At 49.3% G+C, this 14,543-nt stretch overlaps 5 protein-coding genes across 5 annotated transcripts; 3 read left to right on the top strand and 2 right to left on the bottom strand.

Moving 5' to 3' along the window:
• Positions 1 to 46: 46 nt before the first annotated feature.
• Positions 47 to 2,437, top strand: VTN00DRAFT_9479 (uncharacterized protein; the record flags this gene model as incomplete). The annotated part of the gene is made up of 1 exon (XM_069436443.1): positions 47 to 2,437. One exon carries the CDS (start codon positions 47 to 49, stop codon positions 2,435 to 2,437), a length of 2,391 nt encoding a protein of 796 aa, XP_069285064.1.
• A 487-nt stretch (positions 2,438 to 2,924) lies between these two features.
• Positions 2,925 to 5,333, bottom strand: VTN00DRAFT_9478 (uncharacterized protein; the record flags this gene model as incomplete). The annotated part of the gene is made up of 8 exons (XM_069436442.1): positions 2,925 to 3,510; positions 3,568 to 3,602; positions 3,676 to 3,686; positions 3,750 to 3,818; positions 3,878 to 4,046; positions 4,101 to 4,266; positions 4,320 to 5,239; positions 5,295 to 5,333. The coding sequence occupies 8 exons, from the start codon at positions 5,331 to 5,333 to the stop codon at positions 2,925 to 2,927; spliced, it is 1,995 nt and encodes a 664-aa protein (XP_069285063.1).
• Positions 5,334 to 9,063: 3,730 nt separating this feature from the next.
• VTN00DRAFT_9477 (uncharacterized protein) lies at positions 9,064 to 11,593 on the top strand (the record flags this gene model as incomplete). The annotated part of the gene is made up of 9 exons (XM_069436441.1): positions 9,064 to 9,067; positions 9,145 to 9,519; positions 9,569 to 9,620; positions 9,758 to 9,812; positions 9,872 to 10,188; positions 10,237 to 10,670; positions 10,716 to 10,724; positions 11,514 to 11,520; positions 11,578 to 11,593. 9 exons carry the CDS (start codon positions 9,064 to 9,066, stop codon positions 11,591 to 11,593), a joined length of 1,269 nt encoding a protein of 422 aa, XP_069285062.1.
• Positions 11,594 to 11,881: 288 nt separating this feature from the next.
• VTN00DRAFT_9476 (uncharacterized protein) lies at positions 11,882 to 12,205 on the bottom strand (the record flags this gene model as incomplete). Its single annotated transcript, XM_069436440.1, has 1 exon — positions 11,882 to 12,205. One exon carries the CDS (start codon positions 12,203 to 12,205, stop codon positions 11,882 to 11,884), a length of 324 nt encoding a protein of 107 aa, XP_069285061.1.
• A 1,214-nt stretch (positions 12,206 to 13,419) lies between these two features.
• On the top strand, positions 13,420 to 14,308 carry VTN00DRAFT_9475 (uncharacterized protein; the record flags this gene model as incomplete). The annotated part of the gene is made up of 4 exons (XM_069436439.1): positions 13,420 to 13,468; positions 13,535 to 13,913; positions 13,975 to 14,184; positions 14,233 to 14,308. The coding sequence occupies 4 exons, from the start codon at positions 13,420 to 13,422 to the stop codon at positions 14,306 to 14,308; spliced, it is 714 nt and encodes a 237-aa protein (XP_069285060.1).
• Positions 14,309 to 14,543: the final 235 nt, after the last annotated feature.

Raw genomic sequence — 14,543 nt, 5'->3', positions numbered from 1 at the left:
ATTATTCCAGAGGATCTCTGCCGTCTGGGCGATTGTGTCCGTCAAGATGGGTTCCGGACGCACCAAGAAGTCGACAAAGAAATTCGAGAAGAAGCACCTCAAGGACACGCTTGAGCGGCGCAAAGAATTCGCCAAGATCAAGCAGAGACACCAGCTGAAGGAGAAGAAAAAAGCGCAGAATGCCGCCAAGCGAGCGCAGGAAGAGGAGAATAAGGAGGTGGATCCGGAAGAGCAGAAGAAGCGGAATGCCTTTGCGGAGATGAACGTCGATGACTTCTTCGCGGGCGGTTTCGACATCGCGGACGGCGCTGCGAAGAAGGAAAAGAAGGCCAAGAAGAAGGATGTCACCCCCAAGACTGGCAAGCGGAAGCGATCAGAACCCCAGGAGGAGGACAGTGACGAGTTTTCTGGGTTTGGAAGCGGAAGCGATGACGCGGCATCCCAGAGCGAGGACGATGCGGGCTCTCAGGCCAGCGGCATGAGCGACATCGAGGAGCACAACCGCCAGTTGGAGGCATTGAAAGAAAAGGACCCGGAATTTTACAAGTATCTTAAGGAGAATGACGCGGAGCTCCTCGAATTTGGCGACCACGGCGATCTGGCGGAAGTGGACGAGCTGAGCGAGGGCGAGGAAGAAGGACCCGCGAAGAAGAAAAAGAAGGGCAAAGCAGCGGAAGAGGAAGAGGAAGAGGCGGAAGAGAACCAGCTCACCGTCGCGACGGTGAAGAAGTGGCAGAAGTCGATGGAGGAACAGCACTCGATGAGAGCCTTGCGGCAAGTCGTCCTCGCTTTCCGTTCCGCAGCATACATCAACGAAGAGGAGGCCGAAGGCAACAAGTACTCGATATCAGATCCCGATGTGTATCACCAGGTACTCATCACGGCTCTGGAAATGGTCCCCAGGGTCTTGAACCATCACCTGCCGGTGAAGGAGACAGCCTCTGGCAAAGTCAGGGTGTCCGTGGACTCGAAGAAGTTCAAGACTCTCACGCCCCTTATCAAGTCCCATACGTCTTCGCTCCACCAGCTCCTCTCCAACCTGTCCGATGCGGCAACTCTGAAGTTGACCATCTCATCGATAGAGCCCATGCTTCCATACCTCCTGCAGTTCAGGAAGCTTCTCAAGGTCCTCGTCAAGACCGTTGTTGGGGTCTGGTCTGATTTCTCCAACACAGAAGCCACACGGATAACGGCGTTCCTTCTCATGCGGCGTCTGATGGTAATCGGTGACCCCGGTATCAGGGAAGCAGTTTTGAAAGCCACCTACGAGGGCGTCGTCAAGGGCAGCCGTAATACCACCGTCCACACTCTCGCGGGAGTCAACCTCATGAAGAACTCCGCCGCGGAGATCTGGGGAATTGACCAGAACGTCTCCTACACGACCGGCTTCACCTTCATCCGCCAGCTGGCGATTCATCTCCGTGGAAGCATCACCCGCCCGTCCAAGGACTCTTACAAGACCATCTACAACTGGCAGTATGTGCACTCGCTCGACTTCTGGTCCCGCGTTCTCTCCCAGCACTGCGACGCCCTGGCCGAGGCCAAGGCGGGCAAGCAGTCCGCCCTCCGCCCGCTCATCTACCCCGTCGTCCAGATCACCATCGGCGCCATGCGCCTGATCCCCACGGCCCAGTACTTCCCGCTGCGCTTCCAGCTCACGCGCTCCCTCCTCCGTATCTCCCGCACCACGGGCACCTACATCCCGCTGGCCTCCGCCCTCCTCGAGGTGCTCCAATCGGCCGAGATGCGCAAACCCCCGAAGTCAAGCACTCTCAAGCCGCTCGACTTTACCACCTCCATCCGCGCGCCAAAATCCTACCTCCGCACGCGGGTCTACCAGGACGGCGTGGGCGAGCAAGTCGCGGAGCTGCTCTCCGAGTTCTTCGTCCTATGGACCAAGCACATCGCCTTCCCCGAACTCTCTCTCCCCGTTGTGGTCATGCTGAAGCGGTGGCTGAAGGAGGTCGGGTCCCGCTCAGCCGGCAACCGCAACGCCAAACTCAACCAGTCGATCCTCCTGCTCGTGCAGAAGGTCGAGCTGAACGCGCGCTGGATCGAGGACCGCAGGGCCAAGGTCAACTTCGCGCCCAAGGACCGTGCGGAGGTCGAGTCGTTCCTGAAGGAGGTCGAGTGGGAGACGACGCCGCTTGGTGCGTTTGTCAAGACGCAGCGGAAGCTGCGGGAGGAGAGAGCTGCGATCTTGGAGAAGGGACGGAAGGAGGAAGAGAGGAGACGGGCGGAGGAGAAGGCGAGGGGAGATGATGATGAGTTGATGGAGGATGTGGGCAGTGAGAGTGAGGATGAAGAGGAAGAGCAGGATGGATCGGAAGAAGAAGATGCTAGCAGATCTTCTGGAGATGATGATGACGATGAAGATGAAGGTGAAGAAGAGGAAGAAGACAACGAGGAGGAAGAAGAAGAAGAGGAGGAGGACTAAGATCGTACAGCATATGTTACCCCCTCCTGTGTCTTTGATGTGCATCTTTCCTTTTTACGTGTATCTTATTCCCGTGGGATGGCTCTGGTATGTGGTCACAAAAAATTATGTATTTCCAATATTCAAAAATCGTCGTATTATCTATTGGTTCTGTAGATAAACATTGAACATGGATTGTATTCCTGGTATTAGTTCTTTGGGTATACCCCTCCACCCTTCATTAAGTCTATATCAAACCTGTCACTGAGCCGCTCACCCCTGCACGACATTATCTCTATTTCAAAAAATGCCACAAAACAGATGTTATATCTCCAAAAATTCAAAAATCCATATTCTCCAAAAACATACCTGATGATGTCGTTGAAGAAAGACTCCCACCCGGCCATTGAGGCTCTGAAACGAAATAGTGATCATATTGTCAGTATTGTATGTATAGCAGGTTAGATTCATGCCACACTGACGGATGCCTGCTTTTGAACCATAAATTTCATGGCTCAGCCACGGGGCTCTTCTCGGCGTTCAACGCCCTCGACCTCGACCTTTCCATTCTCAGGGCAGCATCCTCCTCTTCTGCCCACCCCAGAGCCTCATTCGGCAGCATCACAGCCTTGTCAATAGCAACCGGCAGGCCTCGATGCCGTCCCCTTATCGCCACGGCAGCTAAGATCAACTTACTTGCTGCGTGCCAGGCGCCACAGAATGAATAGTTCTGTCCAGGAGCTCCGACGCTGATCCCCACACAGCCGTACGCGGAAACGACCTCGAAGATGATGTTGAACGTTGAGAAATTGATCGGGTCGCGCTCAAAAGAAGATGATTCGATGATCGTGATGATAAGGACCGCAAGTGCAATCCACCAGATGTCATAGCTAAGCTGCGATCGCAGCTGTTGGTGTACGAAATAACTTCGCGACGTCTCTTTGTCTGTGTACTCGGATTCTTGATGGCCTAAGAGGTGGCCTCTGATAAAATTGACGAAGGTACCTCGAGAAGCTCGTTGAGTCCCTTGATCATCGGGTAGGTTTTCATCGGCATAAATGCCTAAGGAGCGTTCCTCATAGACATTTGTGTTTCTAGTAGTTGTTATGAGTGAGTGAAGCGTATTGGGGAACTATAAAGAAGATACGAACCTTATAGTGACCAGCACTGGAAACGCTGACACATACTGCAAGGCAGTGTTAGTACTTTCAGGCACGCACAGTGGCGATACTACAGCAGAATATTTGAAGGGGACCAACCATCATAAGTACTGGAATTCCAATTAGAATATTATCCTCTTAGCATGGAGATGATATACAGGATCAGTCCTTACCATATAGAACAAGCAAGCCCTGACGGAGGCCAGAGATGGTGACAACATAAAAACCGCCAGAACGCACAGCTTAGGCTAAAGTTAGCAGGGGCAACTACGGCGGCATTTATCAAGGTAAAGACACTAACCGAAGGCCTGAAATAAGCCGTCCAGAATTCGATAGCCTGTTGGTAGGCTCTCGACTTCCTTGTTACCCATCGACAGTAGCTCAAACCCGGCCCAGTCAATTCCGTTTAAAATTATAACAGTTCCCAGCAGATACCATGTATGACGTGCAGGGAAAAGATTCGTATAGACCTAACCAACCGTCAGTTTCCATAAGAGGCACAACCTCGTTCGAGCCACACATACCCTTCTTGGATGATCTAGGATAAAATCGAGGACGACCTTCCATTCATGATACGATGGCTTGTCCGGCAAAAGGCGCTTAATTGTCCATATAATAAAGCGAAGGAAACATGGATACAGTGTATTCCCCGCGAGAATCAACATGCCCATTGTAATCAGCATGTATGCACTGTCACTCGTTAGCGTCTTCATGCGGCTGGGGGGGGAACCGGTGTTAAAAACCTTGTCTGCAAAGCAGTCATGTTCTTGTCCAGGAGCGCCATTCCACTATTTCCAAAAGCCGAAGCAGCAAAAAAGGCACCAACCCAGAAAGGTGACAAACCATTTTCTCGTGCAACACTTGGCCGGTTGACGGACAGCCAACATCCGACGCCCACTATTCCACAGACATGAAACATTAAAAAGTATACGGGGACGACAATCGACAGGAAAGACACTGCTTTATATTCCACTCCACCGAGCCTCTCGCGTTCAGCTGTGGTAAGACCGTAGAACTGTGAGTTTCGTGAAATAAATCCTCTCAAGAAGAAGTACTTCTTACTTCCTTTTACCGCACTTTCGAATGCAGACGGCTTTTTTGCCTCGTATATAGGCGAATTAGGCAAGGCATCCTTTGGGTGGTTTCTAAGACCAGGGCGTGCCCCTACTCCGGCCATTGGAAAGACTCGATGATGAGATCGCGTCCTGGGCCGTGACGTGACACTGATAGTAGCTTGGTCATCATCGGCCCACCGGATATGGTCATCCTCATGGGACTGGTTGGTTGGCGAAGAAACCTGGTTCTCGGCGGAGGAAAATGGGGGAACAGCTTTCCCCCCGGTCGTTGCGGCCGTGGGCATTGCAGATTCATCTGGACGTGATTTCTGCATATGAGCATCTCCGGATTGGTCCTCAAAGTCGGCTTCGGATGCTCCTCGTGCTTCTGGGGACTGCAACCTGCCATTCAGTCTTGACAAGCTGAATGTAGGTTTACGGCGAAGAGACATTCCGTGGTTGCGGCTCTCCGCAATGCCTCTGAATTTGGTTTCGAAAGCCCGCTTTCGAACATACAGAACGACACTTGACACCAAAATAGTAGAGCCAAACACAATGAGGAGGAAGAGCATCACCTGCTGAAAGGTGTTCAAAGTCGAGAGATTGACCTGTAGTAGACTAATGAGTAGATAGAATTGGCCAAAAAAGATCGGGAAAGCATACTGTATTCAGTCCAGCTCCGGTGATTGCACTCGCGCACATGAACAATGAATCCGCGTACCCGATGCTCCCAAAAGGGGTTGACGCGCCCCAAAAGACAAGGCTGCATATGAGCGTTGTCACAATGAAGTACGCATAATGGAGGGTTAAAAAGTTGGACGGTGGAACTATTGCCGCAGCACACCTGACGATGAATCGTCGCCAGCCTCGAGCTGTTCATAGACAAAGTTAAGCGAGGTTCCAAACTAGACTTGAAGATGCATTCGCCTGAAGGAGCTGCGAACTCACACTTCATTTTTAAGGGCTTTGACCAGCCGAAAAAAAAATTCAGATATAAAATGTACTCTTTCAACGGAGTGGACGATGAATCAAATTCCTGATTGGGCAGTCAACCTGCCAAGCAACACACCGAATGCGCGTCTCGGCGAGGACGTGTAGCAGATTTCCTCACGTCATAAAGCGCACGCCACTATCCGTAGGACCAGTGTTGCAAAAAGGAGAAATCCTGAGAGCGAGTAACAAAATACATGATCTCTCACCGATATATGAACAATCGAAAGACTCTTGCAAGCAAAACACAAAATCTTTAAACGTAGCGAGTGGGACTCAGGTCCAGCTTCAAATTTCTTGTTCCTGCAGGAGCGGTGTGCTGGCGAGCTTATCACTAGCACTAAACCATTATAGGCATGGATCGGCCCGATAAAACCTCCGGCCCGCCCAACTGTTTTTGGATAAGGTTGAGGAGCCTCCCTAGAGAAGAAGTCAGAAACGGAAATCAACAGCATCACATTTCAAATTGTAGCATATACAAAGATTCTGTTTCTGAAGCCACGCTCGGCAGTTTGCTATTTCTGGTTTAAGACAACTCTGTTCAGATCTACAAACCCAAGCCGGCTAGCAATGCTAGTAAACAGTTGGATTGGCCAAGTCTGGCTTAATATGTGGATCCTAAGGGCTTGGGAAGTCTTAGCTGGGACGTGCTCACCACGTAGGCAGCCGTCCAGATGGCAGAGGTTAGATCGTTAATGGTGATTCTACTTTTAAATACTACTTTGTGTGACGGCGCGGCAGACACCTAGGCGGTAAGGTAGGCGGTGTTGAGCATTCCTTGGTCTCTGGGATACTGCCGGTCCTACTTGCCTATATATCACGTTACATGAAGCCCTGCGAATCCTTTCCTTTCTTTTCCCCTCATGCTTTCGATTCTGTATGACAAGCTACCATAGTTTTAGCTAATAATACTATGACTGAGCGCCGTCACACTTTGTGGTCTCACCATAAACTCAATGTCGACGTACAAATTTAGTCACGCTGGTAAGTCACTGGTAGGTTAGTGACTTTGTAACGCTGATGTCAAGTAAGAGTATTGAGACTGCAATATTTTATAATCTAAGCCCCTCAGAGGCCAGGAATCAAACAGCTCTTTTTTGTTTTCGATCATTCGTTCTGACCTCGTAGTGGTCTGTGCACCAGTTGGAAGCACTTCCAGCACGAATAGGGCTCTTGACGAGGCCCAAGAGCAGGCATTAATTCAATGGATCACTCTTCTTGATAATTCATTCGCTTCGCCAACGCCTACGATGGTTGAACAGTGCGCGAATCCAATGCTTCGTCGGAATGGGACAGATCGTACAGTCAGTAAGAGATGGGTTTATCGCTTCATCCACCGTCTCCCTCCACACCTAAACCTCACGAAACAGAAACCAATGGAGAGCAAGCGCCTAGCGGCAGAAGATCTATATATTCAGCGTTGGTACGATTGCTTAGAGATCCAGATAAAGCAGAAGAATATTCGTCCAATAAATATCTACAACTTCGATGAGAGCAACTTCCAATTGGGCGAGGGTAAGCCCCAAAAGGTCATCACAGCCAATCCTATAGCAGCAACACATATTCCAACAGGAGGTCTAGCTGAATCAGTGACTATAATTGAATGTATTGCTGCTGATGGTTGGGTAATGTCTCCATTTTTCCTCCTAAATGGCCAATGGCATATGGAGAATTGGTATCGGCATGCAACATTACCAGAAGACTATTGAATTGCTCCAACCCCTAAAGGATATACAATGGATACGATGGCATTTGATTGGATCAATTCTTTGATAACTGTACAAAGAATCGCGTCCGCCGCGTGGAATATCGATTACTCCTTATGGATGGTCACGGCTCACATCTCACATACGATTTCCTACAATTCTGTGAAAAACATCGGATTATTGCCTTCTGCTTTCCTCCGCATACAACGCATCTCCTACAACCGCTAGATGGTAAGCCTTTCCAGGTTTATAAGCATTACTACCGCAAAAACAACAACTCAATCGTCCAGTGGTGCGGAACTGTCAAAAAGAAGAGCGATTTCCTACGAGAGATTCTTGGTGTCCGAAAACAGACATTTAAGGATCGTACGATTCGTGGCGCATCTGCGGAGCGAGGCATCTATCCATTTCAACCGGAAGTGGTATTAGGGCCCCTAAAAAGGGCACAATCTCCTATATCAGAGCTCCAAATCCATGATGGTGATACTCCACCACCATCTAGCTCAACAACCACATCACCTCCAAGGACAATCCAAAAGCTACGGCGCAGCATCAATAAGGCACAAGATGCCTTAAATGAGCTCAGAGAACACCTGGATAATATTAGTCCGAAGCTCAACAAGCGGCTTGAGCATATCTTCCAGGGTAGTCTCGTACAAGCGGAGCTCAACGCTCAGCGGGAGGATGATATACAGCGCCTCTTACGCAATAGGGAACACCTACAGGCCAAAAAAAACCGTCGAAGAGTTAAAGCAACAGGTGCCCTATCTGTTAAGGATGTCAATCGAATGATTGAGGCTCGTGAGGCAGAGGAAATTAGGAAGGCATGGTCCCGAATTAGGAAGGCCGCGAGGGATGAAGCGAACATACAGCTCGCTAGTGCCACGCCAGTAGGCTCCCTAGGCGATTTACCTCTTGGAGAGCCTTGTACGGCCACTAAAGATATGCATCAGGATTTATTTTCGATAGATACGATTGGTAGGCGTTGATAAATTTGATTTATTTGGCTACGGAATCTAAAAATGTGCGTTGAGCTGTCTTTTGCGTTGAGCCGTCGCGCACCCAATACCAGGTGGTGTTGGGTGGGCTTGGCACGGGTATTATTCTAGCTACTATATAGGTATTACTACTGTATCACTCGTCACAGGCTCTAGCTCATCCTGACTTGGTTTAGCACTTCCATGTCAAGAATAGCGTGTCCCGTTCGGGGATGGCGCGCTCGCTCGCTGATAAAACCCCCCATACTATTTCCTCATTCTCGAGCTCACCGCCTGCGAACACGTGATATTCTGCCGTGGCAGAATACTACTACAACAGGATGACACTGGATTTGCTGCATAGCCGTTAGCCTTCTTCTGCGCCAGAGGATGCTGTCTTCGGCATCATGCAAGTGTTCGCGCCAGGACCATTGTCGATTTCCCTGCAGACCAGCAATTTGTTGTATTGTATCGATACAACTTGACCAAAGACAAACCCGTTTAATGTTCAATTTTCTCCACATGTTTCCTTGGGTGTCCTTGTAGCTATATGCAAGCCCCTGCACCTTCCCTACTTCGACTTTCCTTCTACGCCTACCTTCCCATAAACCATCACTGTGCTTCCAACTCCTGAATTTTCTAACCGGGATGGAATTCTTGAAAAGACTTATCGGTCGAGGAGCTACAGCTCAAGACACTTGCCTGTCTTCTGGTCAGCCAGCAAGTTCCAATCTTCCAAATCGCCTTTCCACGTGCGTTATGGGTACGCCTACCTCTTTGCCTTTTTGGACAACGCCGCATCTTCGTTGCTGACTGTAACTGACTCTAATAATGTAGCAGATCCATTCCTGTGCCCACGAAATGACACTGTTCAAGAGCTCGCCAGGATACTCGATGATGAGAGGGTAGCCCACGTCAGAGGGACACCTGCCTCTGGAAAGACCACGCTTGCCTATCTTCTCCACGAGCATTATCGTCAGCAAAACATACCATCAATCATAATTTCAGATTGGCCACAGGGGAATGATCATGTGCACACTGATGTCCTCATTCGCCGTGCACAGGATGCGGGTTACACTTTTGTCACTTCAGATACTCTCAGAAATGCAGACATTGTCTACATCATCGACGAAGGGCAGATGTCATATCATGATTCCGGTCTTTGGTTGGGATTCATCAAGTCTCAGAATAACCGCCGATTCGGACCGAGAGTTTGTGTGTTCACTTCGTATGGCAGTCCTACTGGGGGTCCTAACGACTACAGCGCTGGTAGCCCACTTGCATATCTTGGTGTTCAGCAGCGAGTATCCATCACCGTATCAAAGATCAAAGATTCACCACCGATAAGCCTTTTCTATAACCGCAACGAATTCGACGACGTTCTACAACGGATATGTACTGATAGTCGGCGTCCTCTACCGCTGCACCCTGACGCAGCTGACTACATTTTCAGCCTGACTAACGGACATCCGGGGGCTGTGGACAGTGTCCTTGGCATGATACAGAAGGTCAGTCCTGACGTTTATTTCTGTCCTAGCTCACTAATTGCTTATGGAATGCGTTGCAGGTTTATCGATCAGAAATTAAACATGGGGAGATTCAGGTGGTTGAAAAGGATCATATTATTGCAACTCTAAATGACGAAGATGAGTCCTTCAGATATCTTGCTCAGACGGGAATCCAACGGTCTTTTGTAAGCCGACGAAAACTCACCCCTCAAGCAGCAGATGTTCTCCGAGAAGTTCTTATGAATGGCAGTATCCATCGAGACCTGGATAATGAAGGGATCAGAACCTGTTATGAGAATGGGTGGCTTCACTCTGAACCGTTGGATTTCGACGCTATTAATATTGTCTGTGTCTTTCCAACGAGACTGCATGCAAAGTGGGCGTCCTTGTTTTCACTATGTTTAGACTCTGCTGATCTGAACAGATACGTGGAGCATTATCTTACTGATTCATCTGTGCCCTTTCCCATGAATCAATACCCCACTGTCGAGGCTTTAGCTGAAGCGGTATTGAGGAAGTTTTCGTTGAGAAACCTTTCTTCCACAACACGGGTTGGTACTGGAGCCGTTATACGGCCTGTTGAAGCTGCCTATCAAGACGAATTTTATCGTGCATTACATGCAGTTCTCGGGTTCTCGACAAAAGTGTCCAGTGAATGGTCAGGAGATGGGAATGGCAGAATCGACTTCAGACTTGCAGACGTTGGATGGGGCATAGAATTGTTGCGCGAGGGTAACAGATTGGGAGCGCACTGTCAGAGATTTGTTGGCAATGGAAGTTATATGCAGTGGATCCAGAGTGGCTGGCTCCGGGATTGGCTTATCATCGACTGTCGTACTTCGCCTCCTCACCCTTATAGTAAGTTTACTCCCTGCTCGGTTTGCACTGCTAATTCAAGGGTAGATGTCCCTGGTACCAAGCTTTGGAGAGCTGTGTTCGCGGATGATTTTTCTTCGGTTGAGGTCTTAGACTCCTCTAACAGATTACTTGTTCCCCGGTTTCCGTTGATGTCCTAGTTCCAGTGCGATGGTTGAAGGGGATTGTACGTACTGCTCATTGTTTTAACTCCATTGTTCAGGTCCTTAGGATACAGTATGGATAACCTAGGACGCTCCCAAGCAGTTGACCCAAGAAGTATTCCGAATTAGCCTGCGCCTATTACTCGCTGTTTTGGGCAGCCACATTTTAGGACGCTTTCGTACAGCTATGAACCACCTGTAAAGTGCTTCTAAACATTGTTAACTAGGGCATTCGTCACCCAGCGACAAATTTTGCAGAGAAATGTCGTCTCTGGATGGATTGACTCATCATTTGCTTGAATCCTTAAATACAATGGTTCATCTTGCCGCAGCTTGCGGACTGGCGGTTGCATGCAAAGCGAAAATATTATCCCCTGCATAGATGGGGAAAGTTAGGGGAAACACACGGCTCCCTGCCCAGAAATGTCTTGGTGAACTCAGGCTTCAGGTAAATAAATAGTCGAGGACGCCTGCCATCTGGATCACGAATGAGAATGAACTTGAGGTGTCGGTAGTGAAGATCCAACAGCGCCTGTGGCCGGCTTCCAGTGATAGCAGCAAGCTGACAAAAGAGAATCAGCTCAGTCCGGAGCCAGCCACTAGTAAAGATCATCTCTGTGGTTGCAAGGAGCACCCGAGCAAACTCTGCAACATCCTCATATACATGGTCACTTTTGGTCAGCGTTCAGGTAGGAGACTCTTTCCTTCTGTGATGATCGCGAACACGTAACAGCTCATCAACCAAGGCCAAATGTTGGATGATAAAAAACCGTCTGCTCACATCCTCAATCTTTATGCTTGTCATTTTGTTGAGCCGTGCCCTGTTACACTCTTGTTGACCAGATGCCACCACGTCTAGAAGGTCTCTAACGAGCTCTTCTGCTTGATTCCAGGACTTCAGTGTCGGTTCTTGCCCCGCCGTTGGTCACAACACCAGCTGACAAGCTTTTGAGGTACCGGACAGTTTCATCGGTTGCAGAGAGTGGAAGCGTTCAACTGGATCACGTCCTTGGAACTGACAGTATCTGGCCAGACACAAGGTGAAGCATGTTAGCTTGGCTGTAGCATGACGCCTGTATCCTCCAGCTTCTTCCGAGTCTTGGGACTGTAACGTTGCTGTCTTAGCTGGGAGACATCAAGACACTCAGCCTCTGCGAGATAGTATTCCGGTGGATGCTGCTCTTCATTGTCGAAAAGCGAGTCGTCATCGTCGTTGTCATCATCATCATCCGACTCGTCACTGTCTGGCTCCGTCTCACTGTCGGAGGAACCATCGGACGGAGGACTGTTCGAGAAGATGTCGGGGAGTTCAGCACTGGCATGGCTCTGCTCGTCCGACGTGACATCCTGATCAAATTGAGAGCGACGATGCATGATCAAAAACCAGGCAAAAAGAGAGAAACAAAAAAGAGAAAAAAATTCATTTTGACCTGAAAGCTGCACAATGCCTGGGTGGATGGTAGTAGGTGATTGGGATGGACGACGACGACAATGCACGGCAATCGCTCTGAAGCGAGGGAAATGAGTTTAAACATCGCATGGCCGTCATGGGATATCACAGCGAAAGGGGGATATGAGGGGAGCCAGAAACGGCTCCCTCCAAAAAGTGACCTCGATGCTCTGCTGCAAGTCGAGGTGATAGCAGTATTGATCGAGGAAGCAGCCGCGCGTGAGCAGCATGAGGACCACAGCATGCCCAACCGGGGGCGTGTGTGGACTTAAGGATGGGAGGCCGTGAGTATTTAGTGCACGGGACTCGCAAGACCCAGATAGTTAGCAGGACTCAGGAAAACGGCGTCAAGTGCGGCCGTTTCTGGCCACTCGCTAACCGTCTGATTGTTATATGGAGTAGATTATCTCCCTTTCTTGCCACTTATGTTAGTTACCTCTCGATGGTTCTTAGTCATCTAGATATGGTAACTTCACTAATCTCTGACGAGAGAACGCTAAGATCGTCAAAATAGTAAGAGGAAGTCTTGGTTTTAAATGCGGGTTTACGTTGAATAATCTAGTCAGCTGATTATTTTTATCAGCGATATGTTCCAGAGGCACTAGTTCACAGCAAGGCGTTTCTTGCTTATCTATACAGCTCCCCATAGGTTCGGACTTCTGTACAAATAGTTCCCTTGCATACATACATCCAACAGATTCAAATTTTGAGGAGTGGGATCAAACGACCATCATAAATATTTTTAGACACTGCTCACCGCACTCTGTGAGCAAATTGTGCCCTCATGATTCCAAATGAAATGGATTAGGTACAGTACTCGTGGTAGATTGACTTTCTCCCGCCACGTGGAGCAGGACGGCGACGATAACAGGACAGCAGAGAAAAAAAAAGAAAGGTTAAGCTAACTAAATATTGGGCAAAAGTGGAGACGGTGATCGGTGAGAAAATTTAGAAGTGCATTGTGAGGAAAATGTTGACACAGCTCTTCGTGGAGCCCAACTTGGCCTTCAACGCAGTTCGCCACTAAGCTGAGTAGCATTTATATACTAAAAGCGATTTAAAGTCCCTTGCGAGCGGGGTATTGCTTTATTTTCCTATCTCCTGCGACAGCTCAGCCTTGAGAGCCTTATCCGCCAACATGCCCGACAAAGACGCCGGAACCCCCCGCGTGTTTCTCATCCGGCACGGTACGTAGAGAACGAAACGAAGCAACATGACTATTTAAGTACTGTAAATACTAACAAAACTCAAAGGCGAGACCGAATGGACCAAAAATGGCCGCTACACCGGCAAAACAGAACTCGAGCTCACCGAGTACGGCGTGAAGCAGGTCCTCGCATCTGGAAAGATCATTGTCGGCGCCGGCAAGCTCATCGATCCGTCAAAGCTGGCGCATGTCTTCATCAGTCCCCGCAAGCGGGCGGTCCAGACGTTTGAGCTCGCTTTCAGCGACACTGATAAGCAGATGCTGAAGGATGCGGGCAAGGTTTCTATGACGGATAAACTGGCAGAGTGGGATTATGGTCTGTATGAGGGGCTCGTGACTAAGGAGATCAGGGCTTTGAGGAAGGAGCATGGTCTTGATGCGGATAGGCCGTGGGATATATGGAGGGATGGTTGTGAAGAGGGAGAGTAAGTTCAGCTGCCTGGACTGTTAACTGAGAACCACGTTTAATTGTTCATTCCAACCTAGATCACCTCAAGAGGTCACAGCCCGTCTCGACAGTCTCATCGAGGAGATTCATTCTTTCCAGGCCGGTAACATCCACGGAGAGAAGGCCTGCGATGTCGTCCTTGTCGCCCATGGCCATTTGCTCCGCGCGTTTGTGAAGCGCTGGCTCAAGTATCCCATGGAGTTCCCACTCTCCATGATGATGGAGCCTGGCGGTGTTGGCGTTCTCAGGTGAGGATCCTCTTGTGTCGCAAAGTCCAGGTGCTAACTTCCTTTAAGCTACCAGCACCATAACATCGACGAGCCGGCTGTGCTTGTGGGATATGGTTTCCCATTGCAGGAGCAATTAAAGTGATGGTTCTTCAGCCTGAGTGACCATGATAGGTTTCTTTTTACGTTCATACCCACTAAGATGGTCAGCTTGGAGTATTTTGCAGCATCATAGATCAAAGTCTGTTTGACGACACGAATGTCTTCCTGATTGGAAGTATAGATAAGTTAGGCACTGAACAAACCAGCAGGCTACCACCTTTTAGGTACTGTGCATGTACAATGAGGGCTATATGGTGAACCACGTGACTGTCCAACGC

The sequence above is a fragment of the Thermoascus crustaceus genome (assembly GCF_041956765.1).
Source record: "Thermoascus crustaceus strain CBS 181.67 unplaced genomic scaffold VTN00scaffold_7, whole genome shotgun sequence".
Classification (NCBI taxonomy): domain Eukaryota; kingdom Fungi; phylum Ascomycota; class Eurotiomycetes; order Eurotiales; family Thermoascaceae; genus Thermoascus; species Thermoascus crustaceus.
Note: the sequence above shows the minus strand (reverse complement) of the source record. Positions and strands in the feature narration are given on the sequence as shown.